This window comes from Simochromis diagramma, unplaced genomic scaffold (genome assembly GCF_900408965.1).
Source record: "Simochromis diagramma unplaced genomic scaffold, fSimDia1.1 OVJJ01000486.1, whole genome shotgun sequence".
In the NCBI taxonomy this organism is placed as follows: Eukaryota; Metazoa; Chordata; class Actinopteri; order Cichliformes; family Cichlidae; genus Simochromis; species Simochromis diagramma.
Window position 1 is genome coordinate 2422047 of NW_024387047.1, and position 27314 is coordinate 2449360.

At 39.9% G+C, this 27314-nt stretch overlaps 1 protein-coding gene across 1 annotated transcript in view; it reads left to right on the forward strand.

Annotated features, from left to right (window-relative positions):
* Window positions 1-27054, forward strand: part of plekhh2 (pleckstrin homology domain containing, family H (with MyTH4 domain) member 2) — a 38071-nt gene extending 11017 nt beyond the window's left edge. The window contains exons 3-30 of the mRNA XM_040044669.1: window positions 6589-6651; window positions 6737-6886; window positions 7129-7212; window positions 7341-7422; window positions 7583-7768; window positions 9702-10627; window positions 11658-11733; window positions 11829-11923; window positions 12109-12268; window positions 14326-14462; window positions 14806-14919; window positions 15114-15200; window positions 15311-15469; window positions 15576-15656; window positions 15774-15953; window positions 16229-16337; window positions 17161-17273; window positions 17396-17575; window positions 18114-18211; window positions 18559-18736; window positions 21212-21367; window positions 21455-21552; window positions 22080-22221; window positions 22496-22632; window positions 22921-23050; window positions 23367-23453; window positions 23764-23913; window positions 25341-27054. Of these exons, the coding sequence (XP_039900603.1) occupies window positions 6589-6651; window positions 6737-6886; window positions 7129-7212; window positions 7341-7422; window positions 7583-7768; window positions 9702-10627; window positions 11658-11733; window positions 11829-11923; window positions 12109-12268; window positions 14326-14462; window positions 14806-14919; window positions 15114-15200; window positions 15311-15469; window positions 15576-15656; window positions 15774-15953; window positions 16229-16337; window positions 17161-17273; window positions 17396-17575; window positions 18114-18211; window positions 18559-18736; window positions 21212-21367; window positions 21455-21552; window positions 22080-22221; window positions 22496-22632; window positions 22921-23050; window positions 23367-23453; window positions 23764-23913; window positions 25341-25526 (4344 nt within the window). The 3' untranslated portion in view covers window positions 25527-27054. The remainder of the gene's footprint in view (window positions 1-6588; window positions 6652-6736; window positions 6887-7128; window positions 7213-7340; window positions 7423-7582; window positions 7769-9701; window positions 10628-11657; window positions 11734-11828; window positions 11924-12108; window positions 12269-14325; window positions 14463-14805; window positions 14920-15113; window positions 15201-15310; window positions 15470-15575; window positions 15657-15773; window positions 15954-16228; window positions 16338-17160; window positions 17274-17395; window positions 17576-18113; window positions 18212-18558; window positions 18737-21211; window positions 21368-21454; window positions 21553-22079; window positions 22222-22495; window positions 22633-22920; window positions 23051-23366; window positions 23454-23763; window positions 23914-25340) is intronic.
* Window positions 27055-27314: the final 260 nt, after the last annotated feature.

Consider the following 27314-nt stretch of genomic DNA (forward strand, 5'->3'; position numbering starts at 1 on the left):
AGTATACATAGCCTGTAATTAACATGGCGTGTTCAGCCAGATGCTATATCTGTCATTGAGAGAGGCACATGTGGTCGGTCGTTTGTGGTACAGCCAAGGATCTATATAGGGAAGAGAAAGACTGTGCATTTGTGTGTGATACGCATTGACCTTTATTCGTGTCTGCTCTTCATCGCAATGTGCTTTTTCCTGTAGTAAAAGTAATCCTTAAAAGTAATGCTTCTGAGGTTCACAGGGACAGCAGCAGTAGGTGAAGAAAAGTTTGCTGCATCTGTGTTATTGTTGGATTCATCACAGTTTGTCAGTTTTATCAGGACAAAATAGATCTTCAAAAACCAGATGTGCAAAAGCTCTACCTCAACTGTCCAAATACTGAGTTGAATACACCCACAGCCTTTTTCCATATGTGGACATGCAGTGACATAATCCTATAAATTCTTCTTCCTAGAATCCGCTTCTGTGAAATGTTGTTCAAATGTCAGGTGGAACAGCGGTTGTGTAAAAGGCCTCGCTTCCACTTTGGTCCAGAAAACGTTGCGCGGTGGAAACAGTGTGGGTGTCTGACAGGGTGTGGCTTCCCGGCTTTGGCCTGAGCTTGGTCCACTTCTTCTGGTCTCTACAAGTGAACAGAAGCAGGGGAAAACTGGAGCTCAGCCATGCCTGTCTCCAGGCTAAAAACAGATGTCGCTCTTCACAGCGGTTTCCATCAAGTTTGGATATGGCAGCTACTAATTTAAGTGCTAATTTGTCGATTTCTACGGAGTAACATAAGACAAGGAGCTATTCACAGCGCATAGCTGATGCGACACATGAGTGTGTGAGCTGGCTGCAAATAGAATGATACTTTATTAGACTTTTAAAGGAAGAAATCATTTTTGATTAACATAAAAGCAACTGATACATTTTCCTCAAAAAATATAAAAATTTTAATAATTGTATGTCTGTGAAGGTTCTCAGGTTCATTCAGCCTCATTTAATAATTGTAAAACATATTTTTTAAGCGAGTGATGGAGACATCTAAGTCCTTCAAGAAAACTTACATTGCAATCCATACAGTATTAGAAGGATGTTCAGCACACATAGAAACCCCGTTCATTGTTCCTGTGAACAGATACAATTGCCTCAACTTTACCCCACAAAAAATGTTTTTTGCATGTTCCCACTGTGTCTGTGTGGGTTTTCTCCAGGTCCTCTAGTTTCCTCCCACATGGAGTTAGTGGGGTTGGTGATAATAAATTTCCCGTAGGTGTGAATGTGAGTGGGAATGGTTGTCTCTCTTTGTTAGCCCTGTGACAGACTGGTGGCCTGTCCAGGGTTTACCCCACCTCCTGCCCTATGGTTGTCGTGCAACCTTAAATTCGATAAGTAGAAGATAATGGATGGAAAGTGATGCCAGTCCATTCTCTTTGTTATTATTAATAAAAAGGACCAGTGGTGTACATGTACTATACACCACATGTTAATTACAGATTCATTTTTTAAAATGCATTTTGTACATATGTGGACATGTCGAGGAATATTTTTGCCATGGTGGTTGCTACGCAGACAGTTTCCATCTATAAGTCCTGCATATTTTCCTGCTCTAAGCTTCTGAGGTTGGAGAGTTTCCTCAGAAGACAGTGGTTCCTACGCTGCTTCCGGCGCTCTGAGCTGAGGAATTTCAGAGGAATGTTGTTCATAAAGTCATCCCTCTGTCTCGCTGCTCATTCCCACAGGTTTTTTTTAAATCTCATGTCTGTGTGTGTGTGTGTGTGTGTGTGTGTTTAATCCGTGTGACCTTTTGCTGTTGTTTTAGCACACTCCTGCTAGCTTCCACATGTAGTGCTGTGATCTTAGCACACAAAGGGCAACTTGTAACATTGGCACCTCATCACCATTATGTAATGGTTAAAGGCGCTATGTGTAGCACTTCTACAGCCATGAAAAGACTTTATAACAATGTTGTAAACAAATTAATCCATCCCTAGCCTCCCAGTTACAAGTTCATGAATGAATGAATGAATGAAATTTATTTCAGTCAACAACAACAGATTATAATTTTACATAAAAGTACTCAAACAGAAACCGAAAAAGGAATAGGCTGAAGCCTTATGGCTTATACTTATCCTATCCCTTACCCCCATAGAAATAATCAAATCCTTAACCAAGAAAATAAATAGCATTGATAAATAAGTTGTATAACAGTTTGAAAAGAAATCAATGATAAATCAAGAAATTAAATCAACACAAATAAATTTTTAACAAACCAAATTTCTATAACCTTGTATAATACTAATTTTTAAAATCTTCCTGAAGAATGACAAAGAAAAACACATCTTCAGTTCATCATTAAGTCCATTCCATAATTTCACTCCCAAAACTGACACACATCTATACTTAACATTGAAATGCCTAAAGTGAGAACCAAACTTATAAGACCCCCATAAATCATATTTTCCATCTCTTAGTTGAAACATACTTAAAATACAAATTGGAACATTCTTTTTCATCACACGATATATCATTTCTAAAGTTTTAGAATATATAATGTCCATGAATTTTAACATAGATGATCCTACAAAAAACTGGTTGGTGGACTCCCTATATCCAACTTTATTTATTATTCTAATAGCTCTTTTTTGCAATTTAAATATTGAATCCAAATATGTTTTGTATGTGTTCCCCCAAATTTCTGCACAGTAGGTCATTTAAGGCAAACAAAGGGAAGTATACAATAAATAAAGGCAGTTCTTATTCAAAAAATCTCTTGTTTTATAAAGAATAGAAATAGACTTGGATAATTTTCATTTCACATGTTCTATGTGGGGCTTCCAACAAAGTTTATCAATAATTACTCCTAAAAATTGTGTCTCATATACTCTTTCAATTTCAACATTATTTAAATTCAATTTTACTTTAATATTACTTTTACTACCTCCAAATAACATAAATTTTTCTTTACTTTCATTCAATGATAGTTTATTAATTACAAACCATCTATTTAACTTCATGAGTTCTGTTTCCACTGTTTTCAGTAATTTCTTTATGACTTTTCCAGAGCAAAATAAGTTTGTATCATCAGCAAACATCACATATTTTAAAGTATCACTGGCTGTACAAATATCATTTATATAAAGTGAAAATAACTTAGGTCCCAAAACAGATCCTTGCGGAACTCCACAAGTTACTTTTCTAAGTTTAGATTTCATGTTATTAATACTCACATATTGGAACCTATTATTCAAGTAACTATTTAACCAAAATTGTATAACACCTCTTAAACCATACCTTTCACACTTCCGTAAAAGTAAAGAATGATCTATCGTATCAAAGGCTTTACGTAAATCAATGAACACACCTTGAGTTTTTCATCCACAGCCGTTGCAATATTTTCAATAAATTCCATCACAGCTAGAGATGTTGAGCGATTTCTTCTGAACCCATACTGATGATCATTCAATAAATCATATTTATCAATAAAAGAATCTAGTTTGTTTGCAAATAGTTTTTCAAGAATCTTTGAAAACTGAGGCAGTAAAGATACCGGTCTATAGTTTGACACAATCTGTTTATCACCAGTTTTATATAGTGGGATCACTTTGGCAATTTTCATTTTATCTGGAAAAATTCCAGTTTGAAATGATTTGTTACAAATATATGTTAACGGCTGAAGGACACTATGAAGAACTTCTTTAATTAGCGACACGTCAAGGTCGTCACAATCCATGGATTTTTTACTCTTGAATTTACTCACCACTTCTACAATGTCACTCTCACAGACTCCAAGAAACATTGAGTTACATTTACAAGAAGAAGAATCTACTTCATCATTTCCTCCTGGTACAGAAATCTCTTTTGCCAAGTTGGGACCTACATTAACAAAGTAATCATTAAATTCATTAAGTATGCTCTCAGTATTCTCAATCACTACATTACCTCTTGTTACAATACGTGTTGGAGAACATATATTATGTTGATTTTTTATTATCCTATTTAATACACTCCAGGTAGCCTTAATATTACTTTTATGTTTTTGAAGCAGCTGTTCATAATATCTTTTCTTTTCGTATCGCATAATAGATGTTAATTTATTTTGATATTTCTTATATTTGTCTTCATTTTCCTTTGTTCTATGTGTCAAAAAAAATCCTGTATAACCTATTTTTCTTTTTACAGGCTCTTTCTTTTTATAATTTTTAGAAAACTTTTTAATTGGACAATGGCTGTCATAGATTGACAAAAATATAACCAAAAACGCATTGTATGCATCATTAGTGTCTTCCACATAAACTTTTTGCCAGTCATAATTTTTCTACGTCTGTTTTAAAAGCCGCAATTTGTTCTGGTGTTTTTATTCTACCACTGTAATCCATTTGCTTTTCCTCTTGAAAATGAAGTTGATTGTTCATTTCAAACACTGAAAAGACATCTGTGACTAACAGTCCACTATGTATCTTGCCGTTTATCTTATTGACAAAAATATTGTCGATGAAAGTGGCACTATCCATCGTTATTCTGCTCGGCTTTAGAATCAACGGATGGAATCCAAAACTAAACATTGTATCAATAAATTCTGAAGTCTTATTATGGTCGTTTGCCTTCAATAGATCAATGTTAAAATCACCACAAAAAAAAAGTCACCTTCTCCTTGTGTTTTTCCAATATTACAGAAATTTCTTTAGTAAATTGATCTATACAGGATGCAGGTGTACGATAAATGCAGCTAACTAATATGTTTTTCGAGCTTTCAACCTGAATTTCAATGGTTAAACATTCCATCAAGTTATCAATCACAGCAGTCATATTGTTAACAACTTTACATTTAAGATGTGAAAAAACAAACATAGCAACACCTCCTCCTCTTCTATTCTTCCTATTTTGCCAAAACATTTCATAGCCCTCTAGTCCATCTTGCAATTCTTTGTCGTCATTCAACCATGTTTCTGAAATTGCTACCACTGCAAACTTATTTTGGAATTGATCAAGATACGCTTTGATTTTAGGAAAATTACTGTAAAGACTCCGACTGTTAAAGTGGATTAATGAAAAACCTTTTATCTTGGGATCCAACTCTTCCCCATTATAATATTCACATGTCATATCAACATTCTGATAGAGGTGGATATCTGGATCAATACTATTGTATATGCATAGTTATTTTTCTCACACTTATCAGATATTGTTCATATCACAGTCAGCAACACAATTCTTTTCTACATTGAGCTCTATTTCTTTTGTTTAAATCTCTCAAGATCTGCAATGTCTCTGACAACAATTACTTTAGCTTGTTCTGGTGTCCCGTTAAGTCTTATGAATACCTTACAGTTCCTGGTCCAGGTATCTTGGATGTGCCTTTCCTTCTTCAATAGTCTTGCCTGTCGTGCAATTTCAGCATTTCTCTTGGTGAGATGCTAACTTCTTTCCCATCTTTAACAGTTCAACTTTATATTTCCTGTTCACAAATCGTAGTATGATAGTTGGCATCTTGGTATGTTTTTGTGGAATAGTATGACATGCAGCTAAGTTTTTGCTATCCAAAACAATGTCTTTGTCTTTGAAAAACCGAATAACTTGCTGCTCAAGCAAATCCTTTTCAGCTCTTGGTGCATCTTCCCCCTCCTTGTCACCTGCTGTACTCCGTGCATAGGTGTAGTAATTTGTCTTCAGTCCAGAAATAATCACATCTTCCATTCTTGTATACTGCTCCAAATCTTCAACTCTTTTTTCCAGCTCTTCAATCTTCTTGTCTTTTTCCTTAATCACAATCTTCAGTTGTCTTACTTCTTCAATTAAGTCCAGTAGTCCTGCTTGCTGTTTCACCACCTTACTCAATTCCTCTGACATGAAGTTAAGAGACTTCTTAACTTCTTCAATATCTTCTGTTAGCCTCTTAGTTGTCATGTTTCTTGATCACCAATTTAAATTCTTAGAAGACAAAATTAATTCCAGGCTCCAGGTAATCCAATAAGCCAGGTGTTACTTGTAGAGCACATGTGATGAAAAAAAGGGACCCTAAACTTCAAAGTTTGTGGAAATACTCACACAAAATGAAGCAAAACTTCTTTGTGAAGATACAAGTCTTAACCAATCTTTTGGATGTTAAGTTCTTTTCGTGATGTTTGTTGGATTGCTAAGAGTAACAAACACAGTTTTCCCAATCAGCAGCCATCTTGGTTTCACCGTGCACTGAATGACACTTCATCTTCACCATGAGGAAGATAAATAAACTAGCATTGTAGGTTGCTTAAAATCTCAGTAGTTTGTGTTAAAAATGGCTGCAAATGAATGTGAATCTATGTGAACATAGCATTCCTTCGAATAACAGAACCCAGCTGAATCGCATCTGCTCCTTTCTAGCGTGGCAGCGTTATCTTGAGTGGAGTTCTCGTTAGGCATGCAAGACTTTCTTTGTCTTTATTTGGTGCTGTTGTGTTTGGCTTCAGGCTCGAGTGGAGTGGATATTTCATCTCCATGCATTTGCAAACATTTGCAGTCTGGATCACTGAAAGGAAACTGATTACTAATTTTAGATCAGACGGGTCGGACTAGTAAGATATTAGGATTTATTTATTTTTAAAGTCCAGTTAAAATAAACTTTTGCTTTTCCAGATTCAACAACTGGAGACGCAGGTGATCGATGCGGAGAAACGGGCGTTCACAGCTCAGCAGCAGGTGAGGACCAGAAACACAAGTTTGTTTGTCTTTCCTTTCGACGTGTCGGAATGCGATTATGTGAGTACATGTGTGATGATTCCAGGTGCAGTGGATGGAGGAGAAGCTCAAAGCAGCAGATGGTCAGTCTGGAGACTCAGAGGTGCGTCTGTTTCAGCGGTGCCAGGAGCTGCAGGCGTTAGTGCAGGAGAAGGAGGATGTAATCGCACAGCTGGAGCAGCAGCTGGAGGAGCAGGTAAGAAAAAGCACACGCATAAAGAATTTCAACAGATGCGATGCCAGTGGAGTAATTCATAATCCCCCTTTTTTTAATTTAATACCACGTCTATCTCTATGAACACCATCTTTAACCTCCTTACTGTTCACTTATGTTTCCCCGCCCTTGTTCTCTGTTTCGCTTCGTCTAAATCTGCCCTTCTTATTCCAAAATATATTCACCCAGAGAGACAGACGGCTCATTTTTACTTCTTTCAACAGAAACAGCTCCGCCTTCAAGATGCCAAGACGGTGGAAGAGAAGGCAGCTAAGATCAAAGAGTGGGTGATGCTGAAGTTGTCAGAGGTAAATCTGTGTGTGCGTCAGCTGTAAAGGCTCCTAAAACACAGATAAGAAAGACACGGAAATCTGGAAGATAAGTTAAAGTATTTAATGTGGTTGCTGGTTTATCTGAGAACATGTTTGTGCTTCAGTTTGAGGTAGAGAATGCAGCATTAAGAGAAACCAACAAACAACAGGAGGCTCAGATTTTGGAGCTTCAAAAACAAATACAAGGTATAAGCTTTTGGAACTTTGTTGGAACATGTTAACCTGCAAGTTATATATGCAGGTTAAAACTCCTAAATGCCTGCTACTAGCAAATACAGATTTATCAATGCTAATACATTGTAAGCACACGCTGCAGTATGCGCATGACTGTTTGCTGCTTTTGCAGCCTTTGAGCAGAAGTGCAAGGGTGGAGCTGGAGCCCTGTGTAGGCCAGGTGAAGCCCAGCGTCTTAGCAGCCTGACGTTCGGCTGCTTTCAGGTGAGAGGGAAGAACCCGCAGGTCCTGACTGGACCAGCGCCGTCCCAGAAGACCCTGAGCACACAGGGGGAGACAGACGCCAGGGACAAAACGGGTAAGTCCCCACACAGTCACGCAGCTATGGATAATGAAAACAGCATCTGTGAGTGGTTAGATGGGACTCTGGGGCAGAGCTGGACACAGGATGGTAACTATCTGAGTGAGGTCATAGTCATGCTGTATTAAGGAAAGTATTTGCCACTGGAGTATTTTATGGGCTATTTGGAGACTTTTAATAATAATAATAATGTGTGATAGTTATATAACATAATAACATCACTGATTGTTAGAGTAAGAATGTGAAGAAACAATATAGTTAAACTGTGAGATACTAAGATTCTTCAGTCATAATTGTGCAGATCTATTTAATGTGGTGCTGGAATTGTATTAACATTGTTTGCCAAACTGGTTTTAGTGTGTTAGAAAGCCAACACTCACTAATTAGCTATAAACACACAGCATAGCAGAGACTGATGAGAACAAGAATTGGTTTTCCTAGTGTTTGGTCATAAACCAAGTATTGTAGAGGAAGAGCTGAAAGCTTTAGTCAAAACAAAGCATTTACTAGATGGTGTTCCTGGGCACAAAGGTCCAGAAAAACACCCTGAAGAGAGGCTAAAAGTGGGTTGAAGAGCTGGAGTTAATGTACTGCTGCTCAGTGATCAGTGATGTGTGTCAGGTGGGTCAGAACGGAACCTGGAGGGAAGCCACAGGAAAGGCATTCACACATAGGGGAGGATTTACTAACTGGGGGGAGTTTGTGTGATGCCGCAATTGCAGATTTGCACGAATGGGGTTGGAAAGTTCTGCAGGTGATCTACAAAAAATGGTCTAACTTACAAAGATACAGCCAGTACATTACAATAATAACCAGACTTCTAACTAGACCAGCGCAAATCAGCAGGTTTAAAACACTAAAAAATACAGCATAACAGCAGGTTTTTGGGTTTTTTCCTCATTATGTGAAAAAAATGTTCTGTGTGTGCACTGCTGATAAAAGACCCACACAGATGTTTTAATCATGCACTGAACTCTGAAAATGTGAAAGTGTAAAACGGTTCAGTTCTGTTGCCAACAGGTTGATTCTGTTCATGTGAACGTAACGTTTTTATAGCGACTTCTTCAGTCTCAGCTTCATTTAAATACTCTCCTCACAAAGTTTTGTGCTCTGACAGGGAAACTCTAAAACGGTAAACAAAAAGGCCAACCACCAAAACATCTGCCGCAAAACTGATGCCACATCTCTTCATTAAATCCTGACAGCAGCTTTTAAGAGTCAAAAGAGGTTTTTGCTGTGGTGCAGAGCATTAGTAAATCTGGCCCGTGAACACACTTATTATTGCAGACCTCATTAAATATGTATTTAGATTCACTTTCAGATCCCGCAAGTCAGCCATAATATAAAATGCGGTCAATAAAAATACTTTTTAAAGCGCCTTGCAGTGTTTTTGAGTTTTACATTGAAATGTCTGTCAAAATGTAGTTAATGAGACTCCAGAAGATCAGAAGCGTCTTAAGATTAATATCTGAGTCTTTCAATATATAATACTCACTTTAACTAATGCACAGCATTACAGGGCAACAGGAAAAGGACGAGTCAGGATCTGACAGTAAATGATTATTCCTGTGCTTTTGCACACTGCACTGGTCAGATGTAACACAGATGTCAGGTTTGCATGGTGAATGCTGCCTCCACCCGAGCTGTCAGATGTATTTCTGTTTGTAACATTAGCACTAGCGTAGATTTGCAAATTCACCAGAAAATAAATGAGGGAGAGAAATTAGATCAAAGAGAGGGGGCAACTATCCCAGAGGAACAAATCCTTCAATTAACTTATTTAATTTGAATTATTTAACTTTCTTTCTTTTTTTTGAAATACATAGTTCACTTAAGTTGTAATCTGTAATCTAGAAAGATCTCAAATGCTTCGTCTTTAGTGCTCCACCAGCTGTGAAATTATTACACATTTTTATGCTTTCTTTGGCAGATAAAAGTAGTAAGAAGACATCCTCATCAGTGACAGATGGTGAAGTCCATAAACCGAGCCAAACTGGACTGCTGTGTTCTCCGCTAGAGGATGACGGTGCACCTGAAAGCTCTGTTAGCAATGCATCTGGACCCGAGTCCCGTCGCGTATTGTCTGTGCTCTCCAGTGCTGCATCAGTGGAGGAAGAAGTATGTGAGAGCAGAAGCGGAGCGTGTGTTCTGGAGTTCAGCCGGCCCAGCAGTGAGACCTACCTGACAGCTTCAGACGACAGCAGCTCTCTGTTTGACGATGACATGCAGCGTACAGAGCGCCCCAGCTTTAGCCTGCTGGAGCCATCAGATGGAACACTAGCAGGGTGTAAGAATGACGAGGAGGAGGGACGCACGGTTAAGTTGGAGGATTGCACCTCTGAGGAGCTCAACAAACGATTCCAGTCACAGAGACTTGACTCCTCATCATCTTCCAGTGAACCTAACACTCCCAGCCCCATCCTCACACCAGCTCTCACCCCTAAACGGCCCAACCTGCCCCAGGATCCAAAAGACAACCCCGCCTCACCCAAACAGCCCCGTCTGAGGACTCCTACGGGGTTCGGGTTGATGAACGTGTCTCTGGCCAAGAAACACCTAAGCCAGCCGTCAATCAGCAGTGAGGCAGCACATGGCCAAACGCGTAATGCACTCAGCATGCTGCGCCCCCTCCAGCCTCAGGAAACTGATGTTGATGCACAGCAGGAGGTTGGAATGGAAACGGGCAAAGCCACAGTTCCCGAAATCCTTCCCGGCTCACAAGCAGCAACCACCGTGCCATCCGCACCAAATTCATCAGAACCTGGGACAGAGATGGGCTCAGAGAGGTCAGACTGTGATAGCACCACACCTGGCAGCAAACCTCCTACTCCACCTTTACACAGGCTCCCCTCCTGGGTAAGACTGCCCTTCATGTTAGGCACACCAAGTTGTGTTTTTTTTTTTTAATTGCAAATTTGGCACTGGCAACAAATTCGAAAACAAATTCCCAATGTTCAGCTAAGTATGAATAAAGAAATCAAATATGTTTCTTACAGAAATCAATCCTTAATACATTGGAAAGCTGCTTATGTTTTAGGCAATTTGTTTATTTTTTTTACAGAATTTGTTTTTCCTGGATAAAGGAAACAATATTTTGCACTACTGTGAAACACAAATAGTCCTTCATGAAGTCCTTCATGTGAAACATTACAATTTTAACAACATATTTTCTTCTAAGTGTTGGACTAAGTACAGGAACTTCTCCATGTTTGTAATTCTGTTGTTTACACTGCCATCTGCTGTAAATGTGAGTAAACAGAAAAGTTTCAAATAGATAAATTCAGTGATTAGAATTAGAAAGCCGTCTTAGCAATGGGGCGGATAACAAGGTTTAAACAGAAAATTAACTGAAGCCCAAAGTGAATAAATAGTAAAAAATATCCAGTCAAAATAAATAATAGTAAATTAATGGACATAAAATGAAACAAAAAGTTAAATTAGCATACTGAATTGGTAAAATTGTTAGCTAAATTGTTAGCTTTAACAGCTACAATGCTAAACAAAAGGCTATTAAGTATTAGCTAATGTACGGCTAACGGCTAAAGTACTAAGCTTAAAGTAGTAACAGTTGAATTTTTTATGTAAAAATAACTTAAAAGCACTAAAGTCGCTAAAGATTAAAAAAATTTATTAAATTTAAATGCAAATTAAAGTAATGGGCAGGTTGTTGAGCTACTTGCTACTTCTTGGCTAAACAGCTGAGAGTCAGTTTAAAGGTAAGATGAACTCTTGCTCATATTATTAACCAGGAGTTGCCTTCATATACTGAAGGTAGATGATATACAAAAATAAATATAGTGTATGCAGTTACAGCTTTTAAATGTTATTATCTAATGGCAGGCTTGGTTTTAAAATTGACTAATGACATGGCACATTTTCTTTTCAGGAAAGTCGTATATATGCTGTTGCTAAATCAGGAATCAGACTGTCTGACACTTCATGCACAGACCTGTCTAACAAAGGTAAGAGAGTGGGTAAAAAACAGGTTTCCCTACTTAGTTGACAGCTTAGTCTGCTGTAGTGGTTTCTAATAAACAAACTGTACTTTGTGTCCTAGACCCATCCCTTCAGTCTTCCTATCCAGCCTTTGTAATGTACACATCACTCATCTATAAAAACATGACTACACCAGTTTACACTACTCTGAAGGGGGTAAGTATAAGAGTACAAGGCCATGTTTAATTGTAACACCTGTACATTTCCCCACTATCTATCTGATCACTTGTGAACTTGAAAAGAAAATGCTTTTTTGTTTATAGTTAACAGCAATTGTGTCACCAAAGTGGATTTTAATATCTAGTATATGGCTCTGAGTGTGTGCCATTTTCAAATTGCAGAAAGCTACTCTGCTGAGCAGCAGTCCCTTCTCGGATGAGTCATCAAGTTCTGAGGAGTCATCTAGTTCAGGAGACGAGGACGGCTCCCTGTGCAGCTCCCACACCTCCTCCAGCTCCAGAAAAGACAGCAGCCCAGGCAGCCCACGCTCTCTCAAGAGAGGTACAAACAACCACTGCATATAAAAGATGGACATAGCCTCTAGTTTTGCATTGTGACCTTATCCATTTTAAGTTTTTTATACCCCTGGTACTAGATAAGATACTAGAGATGGCACGATACCACTTTTTATGTCCGATACTGATATCATAAATTTGGATATCTGCCGATACCGATATAAATCCGATATAGCGTATTTTGTAATCAATAAAATGTTTTTTTTAAATATCTTGCTGCATTGTGTATAAGTTCATACTCAAGTTTAAAGAACAAAACAAAACTAAAGCTTTTCTGTTATATCTGTATGAAAAAAATACACTGCACCCAAAATATTTCATAGTTCAGCAACACTGATCAATCTAATAGACATAAACCTGCACCATCCTCCCTATTCTGCTATTTTAAAGAGAACTTAGAGGAAATATTAAACAAGCTAGCTAATAGGGTTGCCAACTCCCAGCAAAAAAAATAGGGAACCACCCCCCACCCTCCGCCTCGTGATGCTTAATCGACGTAATCGACTGTAATTTAATGCAAGTGTAAGAAAAAAAAATGCACAGAAATCAATAATTTTTCTACAGTAATTATCTAAGGATTCAATATCTTTATTCAACAGAATTGCAGACTGCACAGATGGTACCTTCCCAAAGGAAAAAGTACTATAGCTTACCAGGGTATATATTAGACAATAATGGACTTCTATACATACCAGCTGTCAGCTACGTGGAAAAGGATCCTGGTGTAGAAAGTAATATTAAATACATTCTAACAACAGCTTATCAAGCTTAAACGTGCTGCTGTTGTTTATCCGCTGGTTTCCTCTTTCTGGCGCAAAGTGGGCGATAAACTAACAAGAGAGACGGACTCGCGACAGAAAAGCCGATCAGCTGATCATTGATCAGTTTCACAATTGAAGTAACAACAGGAGAGGGAGATGAGAGGGAGGGAGAGAGAAGAAGAGGCAGTCGCTCCCAGCTTTCACTGGGAATGCTTTACAAACATTCAGAGATGATCTTACACACTTGCTTTACTTCCCTGGGATACCTTTCTCAGAGATTAAATGCCGGTTTGGAAGCAGGTAGCGAGGCTCCAAAAGCTCAACCAGACCGCCAACAGGTCTCGCACGCCACAGCCGCTCTATCACGAGACGCATACTCCTCCGACGTGCTAAGGTTATGAGCTGGGTTACGCTATATCGCAAGTTTTGTGAGGTGCTTTTGTGATATTGAATGGATCGGATTATATTTTTTATTTCTCTCCGATATCCAATCCAGTAATTTAGGTCAGTATTGGACCGATACGTAATTTTGGATCGGTCCAACTCTAAACCATACACTGTGTAAGAGCATCACACAGATCTATATTAGTACCATACTCTGTATCTCATTGTACAACTGTATAGTGACAATAAAGGCATTCTATTCTATTCTATTCTATTCTATTCTATTCTATTCTACTAATTAAAATACTTAAATTTCACTCACCAAATTAGACAGGCTATGAGTCCAACTGACCACTTAAGGTCAGCTGCCATTTTTTGAATTGTTAGTACACTTGTCAGGTTCAGTCGTTAAGAGAAACATAATAGTTTTTAAACCCAGATAATTATGTTATCCTGTTAAATTATTACCAACTGTTATAACGTTACAGACAGGCAGGACTAATAACATTTGCCGCACACTAATGCTGCAGTTTTATTATTAGCCATAGCTCCTAGCTACTAACTCATTTATAACTAAATAGCTAATGTGGCTATCGTTGACACAGTCAGTGGTTCTGCATGTTTAATTTGACACAACCCTCCCGGAGAGCACTAGCTTGTGAACCACAGGCTAAATTTGTAGCTATTGGCTAACTGCTTGTAGCTAAATAGGTTTTAGTATCAGTTAGTATTTGAGAATTGATTTTAAGACTGATATCTGTGGGGATGGACTCATTTTTGGAGCTAGTCTCATGTGGCTATCACAGGACCTGGAGATTTAAGAAGCTTTTTTGTTTAATTCTTCACCTCCAAAGACTGACTTTCTCTGTTTTTCATGTGTGAACTTACTGTCCTCAAGCTGTGTCCGTGGCGTCGATGACATCAGAGTGTGACTATGCCATCCCTCCTGATGCTTACTCCACTGACACGGAGTGCTCGGAACCTGAGCAGAAACTGCCCAAAACCTGCTGTTCACCCAGTGACAACGGCAAGAGTGTTAGTGACAGCTCAACACTTTGGTCCACTGTTGTTAGTTTCCATGCTTTAAACAATGCTGACTGGTTAAGTTACATCATTTGAAGCTAATTTTAATAAGCAAACTACAACTGAAGTCTTTGAGGTAACTCTAAGATTAGAAATTGATGCGACCGCATTACTGAAGTACCTCCACCTTCAAAAGCTATTTGAGTAGTGACTTTGTTTTTTCTGCTCACAGCATGATGACGTCATGTTTTTGAACCTAAGGCTCATTAGCCAACATTTAGTTAATTTCTCAGGTTTGTTTCATTAGCGGTTCTCTTTGGTGCTGCATAAAACTGAACAGTGTCACAACCTTTAGGAGCCAATGGAGAAGTCAGGCTATTTGCTGAAAATGGTCAAAACCTGGAAGAAGACCTGGAAGAGACGCTGGTTTGTCCTCAAAGATGGAGAGCTGCTCTACTATAAGTCACCGGTATGCTGGTTTCAACAACAGAAGCTACTTTTGGCTTCTCCGCATGTTTGATTTGGCAGATTTTTACACCAGACGGTCTTTCTGTCCCGATCACTTCATCTACTTTTTCTGGATTTGAAACGTTTTTGTTTTTTCCTTTGTTGAGACTCGTGGCCGACAGGTTAACAAGATTAGGATTTCTGATTCTTCCACAGAGCGATGTGATCAGGAAACCTCAGGGTCAGATCAAGGTCAGCGCCACCAGCAGCATCGCCCGTGGCGAGGGCAAGCAGATTCTCCAGGTATTCAGTCTTCGATGAACGGCCACAATCATCTAACATTTCTAGATCTTTTAAATCCTTTCCTTCACATTTTCACGTCCACCTGGGCTTTTATTTATCCTTGTGTGTAGATAGTAACAGGAAAGCGCGTTTACTACCTGAAGGCGGACTCTCCTAACCTCCTCGAGGAGTGGCTTCGGGTCCTGCAGAGCGTGCTGAGGCTGAAAGCCGCCAGTCCTCTCTTCACTCAGCCGGATATTCGCCCTGGCATGAAGGGACTACTCATCAAGGTCCCCGCATCAAAGTTTACTCATTTTCTAATAGCACAGAGAAAATGGAACAATATTTCACAAACGTCTGTGTTTTACGCTCCGATTTGTACTTCCTCTGCTGCAGGTGAAACACGGCTACTCTAAGCGGGTTTGGTGTGCTCTGATCGGCAAAACGTTGTACTACTTTCGCAGCCAAGAGGACAAGGTGTGCATCTGTAGAAATACATCTGTAGCCTTTGTCAGGAGCAGGTGATCAATTTAAAACTGACCTGAGCTGTTACTTGTGACTGAACGTGGAGCGCACGTCTGCTTTTGTTTCCAGTTCCCGCTGGGTCAGATTAAGCTGTGGGAGGCTCGGGTGGAGGAGGTGGACAGGTCAAGAGATTCAGATGACGACCTAAAGGCATGCGGGCGAGGCCTACAGCCGGCACCCTTCACCGTTGCCATTCACCCACAGGAGCAAGGACCCACTTACTTGCTTATTGAATCCCGCCATGAAAAGGTCAGCGCGGGACTGAAAGGTTGAACTTTTCTGTTCTGTAAGGCAGGCAGACCCGTGTATCTTCTGACCATCGCGTTTAAGCTCATGTGTACAGTCATTTTTCTGTACTGCAACAAATCTGCTGAGACTGAGAGCAGCTCCATGAGAGGGGCTTCCTGTATTTTACTTGAAGCTAAAACCAGTCCAGTCAATTTTAAACTACAAACTGATGATTATGCATAATTATGTTTCCTGTTGTGATTTTTTTCTCACGTGTCTCTGGGATCATTGTGTAGGAGTCGTGGCTGTACCATCTGTCTGTGGCAGCAGGCACTACGGTGGGCAAAGTTGGCACTGAATTCGAACAACTGGTGGGAAAACTCTTCCAGCTGGATGGAGATCCAAGTGAGTACAAACGATTTTGTCTTGTGTTGTGTTTTATAGTTTTGTTTTACTTGATGCAGATTTTTTCATACTTTCTCTCATCCACAGATAATTTTATTGCGACTTAAAATGTCTTATGTCACAGTGTTTTACTGACCACAAACTGTGTCCTGCACACGTTTTACTGCATGTGAACATATTATTTTATTGGGCATCTATTTGGTCGTCAAAATGGTGCACGTACAGTTACCTCTAGGGACATTAAATAGCCCTGCAGTGTACACTGAGGGTACATTTTATTTGTATGGACAAAAAATTAACTGTAGCTCGGGAATTTCTTAAGTAGAAGCAAAGATTGTTTTTCTTTCAACAGTGTTTTATTTTTCGAAGTCATTCAGTAACAGCTCGACAACTACAGCCTCACTTTAGAGTCTGCAGTTAGAGAGACTTATGTGAAATACAGTAGGATTTGTTGTCCTCTGCACAGAGTTGCAGTTGAACTTAAGCACAGTGAGCATTTTTTTTGTCAAGAGACTATAATTAGACAGGAAACAGAAAGCAAAAATTCTTAAAATATTTATTTTTGTGCTTAGTTTTTGCTCGTTTTTGTTTTTCTTATTAATGCAGGGACGTTATTTGTCAGGTCACGTTTACAGCAGTGCAGTAATAAAGCTCAATAATAAAAATGCATGCACCACTGTCTGTTATTGGAGGTTGTTTTGACAAATTTGACTCAGCTTAGTTCAGTTTTGGAAGTACACAATATTGTTTCTTCCATTTTTATTTTAGTTGCTATTCCTTCCGTCTTTTACTCTTATGACCCACTATCCTACCTGCCTTTCAGACTCTCAGATTTGGAGACATCCCATGTTGTGTTTCAGCAAAGAAGCCTTGTCATTTCCTCTCACCACCCTGCCCTCACAAGCTCTGCAGACAGAGGCAGTGAAACTCTTCAAGGTACCACAAACCTCCATATGTTCGAATAAAAAATGTAGTCACTGAATGTTTCTTCTATCAAATAACTAATTGTATGAAAAATATTTTCTCCCTTTTAAACTCTCTCCATCACCGCCTCTCAGACTTGTCAGCTCTTCATTAACGTGGCCATCGATGCTCCGGCCATCGACTACCACGTCTCCCTGGCCCAGAGTGCCCTGCAGGTGTGCCTGGCCCACCCCGAGCTTCAGAATGAGTTTTTCTGCCAACTCATCAAGCAGACCCGCAAGAAGCAGCCACACGGCCATCCGGGACCCCTGCAGGTTTGCGTTCTCACCACACAGTGGCAGCAGCAGTATGCATTGTTAAGTGGAAAGGCTGGCAAAAAAGGCGTGGTATCATCAGGGTTCACTGACCTAACAAATATCAAAACTGCCTAGAAAGGAGATCTTTTAGTATCTATTACTATACGGATCAATTTTAGAAAAGTGCCGACATAAGAGAGGCAAGAAGAGTCTTGCCTCTCTTATGTCGGCATGAAAACCAGAAGAGTTTTGTAGACTGTCTGTTCACCGTCACTCTGTGGTAATCTTCCATAGCCAGTAACCAGAAATACTGTCAGAGGGCAGAAAGAACAGCAGATTCCAGCGTGTGCTGATGTCTCATTCAGCTAAAAACCAAAACACTGTGTCACAGCACGATCATCCCTGTACATGAATGAACTCAGTGTAGCTGATTAACAGGAACCAGTATGGCCACTTGTTTTATGCTTTATACGAAACAAGGAAACAGTGCAGTCTTAAGTCTGTCAGCTGTGGTCGTGCATATGTGGTGATTGAGTGTTTGCACGTCGCTCTCCAGGGCTGGCAGTTTCTAGCCTTGTGTGTGGGACTGTTTCTGCCACAGCACCTTTTCCTCTGGCTGCTCCAGATCCACCTCAAAAGACATGCAGATGCCAGGTGAGAAAACACAGGGGCCCTGAAAACTGACACAACGAAACAAAGCACAAAATACAGCCAGTGTACTGTGTATGTACCATCTGGATATATATGCTCTTTGCACTCGAGCACTTCTTTACCTCCTTCCCAGGAATACTGTATAATAAATCAGCTTGAATACAGTTATAATATTTTGGGATTGAAAGACCGAGTTATTTCATAAGCACATATTTATTCTCTTTCTCTTTTATTTTGCTGATGGCTGTTTTCATTTCCTTTGCTTTGAGATCTGAGTTGCTTTCAGGGAATTTTGGCTATAAAAATGTTCATGTATCTGTAACTAAAGAGTGGCTACATTTTGTCCTCAGGACAGAGGTGGGTAAGTATACCATCTACTGCCAGCGCTCCATGGAGCGGACACAGCAGAAGGGCGAGAGACAGGCCAGGCCTTCTCGTATGGAGATTCTTTCGATTCTTCTGAGGAATCCCTATCATCACTCCCTGCCCTTCAGTGTGCCCGTGCACTTCCTCAACAATACATACCAGGTATAATAGTCACTCACTACACAGAAAAAACAACGATCAACGGCTGCCTGCCTCCAGTCCTAACAGTTTAATGATGTATGTGGCAGTTTGAGCACCGCTATTTTTCAACTGACAGTAAAACAATACCATATACACCATTTTAAATCACATGCTGTGAGTCATGTGACCCAGTTAAACGGATTTACAGTTGTGCAGGATTATGGTATATGTTTGAAAGCCATTCGACCTTTGCCTCGGCTCTTTAATAAACCGTAACAGAGTCACTTCTGTAATGTTTTCTTGCACTAGATGATAGCCCAACCCCACTGACAGATACTCTGCTGAGGGGTGTTTATACAAGGATCCACTGCTTTTCTACCTTTAACCTCATAAAATCATGCTACTGAGTATCACTTTTCCAGAACTATGTTCTTTATGGTTGGTTAGTGTCCAATGTGAGACTTTCCCTGTTCACTTTTCCTTTTTTTTGCTTTTCTATAAAGAGCTATGTACACATTAAGGCATTTAGGTCATATTCTACACAGACCTGTGTACATCTAAATCCTCAAATATCCAGTTTATTGCGGTTACAAGAAGTGCCGAATTGTTCAAAATGTCAAGTTTTTTGTGATGCAATAAACAGGAACCAGTGCCCTAAATGTTAAACCGGAGCCATACATGAACTGTGGCTCTGTTTGTGGTTGTTGTTGTTGATATCGGCTTGTTTTTTGTGCTGATTTGCATGTTTTTCCTAGCTTAAACGATGGTTGAGTGAAACTAGCTCATCCACGCTTGATTCTTGCTAACTAACTATGAGATATGAGAAATATGAGAAAAATGCCAAATATTATGCCTTTTTGTCATCAAAGTCACACAGAGATGTTTATCTGTTCACTTTGTCCCTCCGGGCACCATCGTCGCTCTCTTCGCTTCACTGCTCCACCCAGTATCAAGCTAACCTTGCATCTCTCCCCTGAGTGTGTGTGTTTCCCTTTGCTACCTGCTTCCTGGCTGTCCCCGCCTATACATACTGGAAGTGATGAGATCATTACCTTTACATGTATTAACAGTTCAGGACTCAAAAACAAACAAAGCTACGAAACCTGTTTTGTGTCTGTTTGTAATCTATGTCAAGCTTATTGTGTGAGAGAATAAAGTAAAGGCAAAACATAAATACTCTGTATTATATAAAGTTAGTTTCAAGATATTTTTAATTTTAATTACATTTTAATATTTTTTAATTTGACAGCTTTGATAATTATTTGTTATCGTTATGACCCCGCTGCTCCCTTCATTTTGAGGTTAACCATGGAGTATCCACCCTAACGTACAGAGCTTCACGATCCTCTCAGAATGAAACAGAGCAGCTTTCTTTAACCCTAAACTTTTAGCGCCTCATTTTATTTATTCGCAATGATCACCCCTTCCAAAAAAAAAGGCAAATTCTGCCGTATCTGCTGTGGATATCTTATTTGTATTACCCCAGAGTAAAAATTTGCATTTCTTGCTACTAGTTTGTTTAAACATGTTTAACTACTCCATGTCCATGTTGATTGCTGTGTTATATGGACTATGAAAACTTTTCTGCCCAAAATGCTGGCTCATTTAATTCCATACATTTTTATTGCATAAGTACAATGTTACATTTAAAGGGATCTGATCAAATGAAATTAACTTGGTTGGTATAAATTCAGTTTATACCGAGGACATTGTTTAAAAGTCTTTTAATAAATAAACATTTGATCTTATCTGTTTATTGAGGGTGAAAAATCTCTTTTTGAGTGTAACCTATAATTATTGCTGGCGAGACTATGTAAATATATATTCCAGAACTTTCCAAGCCAGCATATAAAATCTATGTTAGATTATACTTTTGTGTGCTTTGTTATGTGCCTGTATTAGTAAAGGAAAGCTTGCACTGAAGTCATGCTGCATGTGATTAGTGCAACTTTGACGTTACCACCAGAATGATGATGTTGGATATTTCATTATTCATTGAATAACCAGGCAAATATAAATTATTCATGATATTCATCCATAATATGTAATGTATAATGTTAACAGAACAGAAGATCAAAGACCAATTGTCTTGTGTTTTTCTGTCTGTGAAGTTTATTTCTGTATCGGCACTAATAACGCGGCACAGTCAATCATCAGCGGGAAGAGAAAAATCTGTTCAAACCGTCGCTGTGACAGGAAGTAGATGCATTTACACACATGCGCACAACAATTCATCTTTCCACATCAGCCAGTCATAACACCTGTTAAACATTAACAGGTTACCTGAGTCAGTGTCGATATATCACAGTTTCTGTAAACAGCATTTAAAGTTTAACACCATGCAGATGTTTTGGGTCAGAAATCTTGTTCTTTTGAGCTGAAGCTTGACCCGGATTTATTTTGAAAACTCTGAAGAATCATTGCACACTCAGATTAGATTATTGCGTCTTCCACTTGTGCATTTAATTCCTTGTTCACCTACACCTTGTACTGTAGGTGGTGAGCTTTGACGCCTCAACAACGGTGGACGAGTTCCAGTGTCGTCTCAACCAGGACACCGGCATGAGGAAAACGGGACTTTCTGGTTTCAGCTTGTACACCGATGACCCCACTGGACGGTCGCTGGAACACTGTCTGCAAGGAGGCCTGAAGGTGCGCCTTTTAGTCATGCGGTGATTACGTTAGGAAGATTGAAAAATCTGCGTTTTCCCACACAAAGGTGTCTCGTCTCATGTGCAGATTTGCGACATTATCTCCAAATGGGAGCAGGCCTCCAAGGAGCATCACACCGGCAAGTCGGAAAACACCAGGACTGTCCGCCTCACCTACAAGAACAGGTAGCGTCCAAACATCAGGTTCAACAGTTCAGTGTTGAAATAATGCTCATTGGGATAAAAGAGTTTGTTAGCTATTCTGCTTATTGAGGGTCACTAAAGGTTACAGCTGGGTGAGACACACCATGGATGCCAAGTGGTCACACGTGTGAGAAAAGTTGCATAAAAGCTTTTGTAAAGCTTGAGTCTGTGTCCTGTGTAGCAAGTTTGAGAAAAAAGGACGAATACAAAACAAAACATTGAAATAAAATATGCTGCATTGATTTCAACCCCTTTTATTTCAGTCTGTCTGTTGCAGTTCAGTCTTAAATAATTAGAATTCTTGATTATATTTGATGGCATCGCTCTTCACTGTAAATTAAACTAGATGGCGGATCAGAGGCAGACTGCATATGAAGATCAGGATTTGTTGTCACCACACAAAGGGACTGGAGTTACTGCCTGGATTACATGTTTCTCTCAGGAGGATTTATCGCCCAGTCGCTTTGTCCTCATATCAGTTCTCTTTAACTTTTCCTCTCCATCTTCAGACTTTACTTCTCTCTCCAAGTGAGGGGGGAGTCAGAGAGGGAGAGGTTACTGCTGGCATATCAGACCAATGAAGCCATCGTAGCCGGACACTTTCCTGTCAACAAGGAGCTGGCTCTGGAAATGGCCGCACTGCTCGCACAGGTCTGATATCAAGTGATTTTTCTTTAAACTCACTTCTTGCGTTTCATATCTCTTTCACAGCGTGTGTGATGTGGCCTGGCTTTATGCAGTGGTTCATGTGTAACTCAGGCCCTGGTCTAAAAACAGTGATATCTGCCACATTTTTCGTCATTTTTTTATGTAATTTATAGCTGAATAATGCCACATATGTCGTATCCACTCCTGGATTAAAGTCAGAAACAGAGCGTGAAGAATTTCTGAATACTTACTGCTTGCACTGCGTGTCTGTGTACAGGTGGAATTTGGAGATTTTGAGCGTCCCTTCTCCACCTCTGGATCGGCTCAGACTAAGTCTAATCAGAACCTGAAGCAGGTGTTGGACAGATTCTACCCCAAACATTACCGCAGGAGCACATCTGAGGAGCAGCTCAGGTACCAGACACAAAACACACCCTGAGAAACAGTGGCTTTAAATCTGAACTCACGTCCTACTTTGTAGTGCGTGCACATTATCTGTTTATGCTTTTATAGTCTTTTATTACACCTATAACATCAAGGTTTCCACCCCAGAAAGCAGCTTTGTGACTGCTTGTGTTTTATTTTTCTTTCATCATACAGTACCTGTCTTTGTGTTCTCAAGCCTTTAATGGTCAAAAAGAGACTTACAAAGCTGTAAATGCTTTAAAAGCAAACTCTATTTTGTCCTCTGCTTTCCCTCAGACAACTGCTACAGCGTCTCTCTGCCCGCTGGGCTTCACTCAGGGGTCGAAGTTCACCAGAGTGCGTCAGGATCTACCTGACCGTAGCCAGGAAGTGGCCGTTCTTTGGTGCCCGACTGTTTGAAGCAGAGGTGAGCATGTGTGAGCAGTAATCTGTTTGTAAATAAAGTTTATCTTATCACCTCAGATACTGAATATATGTTACAAATTACAAAGAAGTAGCATGAATGGAGGCCAACATTTAAACTAAATAAACTGTCAGTGTGCTGAAAAGAAAAGAAAAGAAAAGAAAAGAAAAAAGTAGGGGACAAAAACTTGAAATAGGTTTCTTTGCATTGTTTCCCACTACAGTGTCAACAGTATCTGACAGAGTGAGTGCTGCAGTTTTTCGACACATCGTGAAAACATGCTCATAACTAACCTCATCCTCTGTTCTCTCTGCTTTAGTCCATCACGCCCTCTCCGGACCCTGGTGTTCGTGTTTGGCTGGCTGTACATGAAGATGGTATCAGCGTTCTGGAGCACAACTCCATCGTGAGCAGCTTTGTGCAACACAGTCTCAGAAACCTGCATAGGAAAGATTTCTCTGCTTTGCTGCCATGATTTCAGATTAACAGTTACTTAGTCGTCATGTGTTTCTTCAAACTCCAGAAGTAAACATTTGCATACGGTGTAAAATCACTTTTAAGTATCATAATGTAAAGCACAGAGCGTTACATCGTTTTTATGTCATTCTTGTTTCTTTAATCTTAAAACTGAGGCCCAGAATTCAGTTTTTACATTTCACATCCTATTTTTTAATCGAATTCTGTTACTACAATTTATTTTTGTGTCTGGTACTCAGAAACTGCTGGTGTGCTACTCCTACAAGAACCTGATGACATTTGGAGGCTGCAAGCAGGACTTTATGCTGGTGATGGGTCAGAACGTCGGCACTAACGCCAGCAAAGACAAACCTACAGAGAAACATCTGTTTGCTATGGACCCCTCCAAGGTCAGTGAGAGGGCCAGAGGGCGACAGTCCAGACGGCCAAGCAGAGTTTGTATTCTTAAAATGGATGGCACATTTGTTGTCGTAGTAAAAGTTAAAACTGTGTCACACTGCTGCCTTTCATTCCACTCATTCTATCTGAGTCAGTATGTGTCAGTACATGTTGCAAAACAACAGGACAAGTTAGACAATTAACTCCTGCCTGACTCTTCGTTACGTGTAATGAGTGGAGTCGACCAAAGTGAAACAGAACGTAACAGATTTCTCTGGGAAATTAAAGGCACGACACAAAGAAATAACAGAGACATTATGTAAAAGATGTTCGTCTAATTCTTTGTGAATCCTTCAGGTGAGTGTTTTTGGTGTTAGCTATGTTGTTAATCACAAAATGTGTGAGTTTAGTGTTTTTTTTAAGAATGCCTTTATTAGTTTTTAACATCCATCCATTTCTTGCACTTAGCCGAAGGTTGTGTGGAGGGTGTCATGGGAAGAGAGGCAGGGCACACCCTGGATAGGTCTATACTATTGCAGGCCTAACACAGAGTGAGACAGACAACCGTGCGTGCTCACATCCACACCAACACCCAATTTAGAATCATCAGTTAACACTACATTCATGTCTGTTTTGTGGGAGGAAGCTGGAGTACCTGTAGAGAACGCACAGAGCAAGAGGCAGAACACGCAGGCTCCACACAGCCTGCCGGTGGATTTGAACCCAGGGTCTTTTTACTGTAAACCAACAGTGCTAACCACTGTTCCTCTATTCTCCTGTTCTCTATAGAAAAAGGGAAGAAAACAAACTGTTGAACTTCACAGAAAATCACAGCAGAACAAATACTGCAAGATTCAAACAAGTTCATCTGTTTTACCTTCTTTTAAAGCTAAAGCTGTGTCTTTTCCATTGAGTAACATTTGGTCTTTTTAATTTAAAACAATGCTACTGTCTTTTTGACATTAAAAAAAACAGAGGTTCGTTCATGTCTATACTACATTCTTTGGATACAGACAAAATAAAAATGTCTTGGGTCTGGTAAATGTTTCATGAATGACACTTTGGTGCTGGAGTTAGCTTCATGTTAGAATCTTTTACGCTGACAATTTGGCTTAAATCCTTTAGCCGCTGTGCATTTCTTACCACGTTATGAACAAATGCAAAGTTGGCACTAGATAATGTATTTATAGAGAAGACCTGAAATCCACAACTGGGGCTACAAACAAACTTACTTCATCTATCTGAGGTCACAGATCAGGGTTGTTTTCCTCCTATACAGTCGACTTCTCTCTGCAAACAGAGGACTTTCCCTCCTGCAGATCCTGCAGATTCTGCACTGGCTTCACTTATTAGATGCAAAGACCATGTCCATCTTTTATATATAGTCTATGAGATGTACAAAAACTGGAATGCATCTCTGTTTTTGTTTTGTCCACAGATCAGGGAGGTCACGCTCCTCATTTTCAGTTACATCAACAGCGCACATCAGCAGAAGGCCGCCGCCCACCACCTCTCTGCTCCGGCCCTGATGGTGGCCCAGCCCGTGAGCCTGAAGAGCAAAGAGTTGAGGAGCAAATCCCCACCAGCTCTGGGACGCCCCAGCAAGGCCCCCACTCTGCTGTGATGGCGCAAAGACTTACACCGTGGCCTTAATTTACATTAGAAATGTAGGATCTTTAGCTGCATGGTTTCATCTGCACACTTTAGCCCAGCTAAATTCTAATAAGTGGAACGGTTACCCCTTCGTGACGAGCCGGGCGCTAACAAAAACGTATCTGTTGAGTGCAGTTTAATATCGCAGACCAGCTGAGGTAGCAGCAATTTGCAGGTATCACCATGTAGCGCCTTGGTACCTTCCTCAGAGAACACTTGATGAGATCTGTGGCTCAAACTGGAGCTAAAGGCTTTATACAAAGGTACAATGGGGCCAAGAAGCACTAAGAGGCTTTGCTTAACATTTTTTGTGTCCCTAATGATTGTGTTACTTTCATTTTGTCACTCCAAGGAGAAAAATCAACAGTATTTATTGACAGACTGAGCAAATGTTCTGAAACGTCTCTATCAATCAGTGTTACCTGGTACATTTCTGTGTGCATTCAGTTAATTTTTGTATTACTGTCTTTAGAACGTAATGCACAGTGCAGAGGAGGTAATGATCAAATGTTATTAAAAAAAATCATTTAGAGAGGGCGCCTGTTGTTTCCTGCCTTCCTGTAGGGCAGAGTGGGCCCAGCAGGAAGTGAAACTCTTAGTGTTAAAGTGATGCATAATGATGAAAGCGAGAGGCAATAACAGGTAACCAGATGGAAGTGGAGCACAGCTGTTTAAAATGTGTTTAAACCACCTCATCTGGGGCTGTGTGCTCCTTTTTGCAGTAGATGTGAGGAAAAGAACTGTGGACTTGGTGGGTTGTGTTGTTGTAAAGGAACCAGATTGTCCTCTTTGTGCTCCTGGTTACTGAACAGCCAGGAGAGTGGTAAAACTTTAATCATGTACAAATACATAAGGCCTTTCTGGTGAGGTCAGTGGATTGAATCAGCAGGAGGTTTCGACTCAGAATGTTACTTGACAGCTTTCGTGGAAGTATGGAAAAGTGTGCTGTTTCTTTATGACACACATTCCTCTATACTGAGTCCGTTGCACAGTTCGGTGGCCATCTGCTACAACTGCCCCACTTTAGGTATTAACATATAAAATCTTAGGTATTATTTAAAAAAACCCTCCTTGTTTAGTTGTTATGAAGTCAAAATTTGGCATTTTAACACTTTTGTATCCAGCCTCAAGTGGCCATGTGAGGAACTGCACGTTCCATTGGCTTCATTTTATTCTGCCCAGAAGGTTCCAGTCCAGTCTAATCATTCATCATAAACTTTCCACCTACACACACACACACACACACACACACACACACACACACACACACACACACACAGACAAATCCTCGGTTCATGTCAGGAACAATATTGAAGGTAAATGAAAACTGTGCTGTGAGCAGGTCAAACTGGAACACAGTGATGAAACACCACTGCCCATTTTTCCAGTAAACAATATGGTGAGTAAACATTCACAATGGAGCCTTGATGGCTGTCAAGTCTGAATGAGAAAGCAGTTTTAATTGAAAAGGTGTGGATAATAAAAAAAATCACACACACTAATGGCTAAGGGGTCTTTTTTAAGGAAAATTCAGCAGTGTGAACTCAGCTCTAAGAAATGTGTATTTCTTAAAAAGTATGTAAAAAGAAGGTGAGAAGATGTAGGAAATGTGTTTTTAGCATGTTGTTGAAAACATCCGTTGGTCACTGAACAGAGATTCCAGAGAACTGTAACGTTTTTCTTTGTTTGTTGGTGTGACAAAACACGAAACTGAATCTGATATAAACCTGAAGACAAACTGGAAAGGCATGACAGTTTA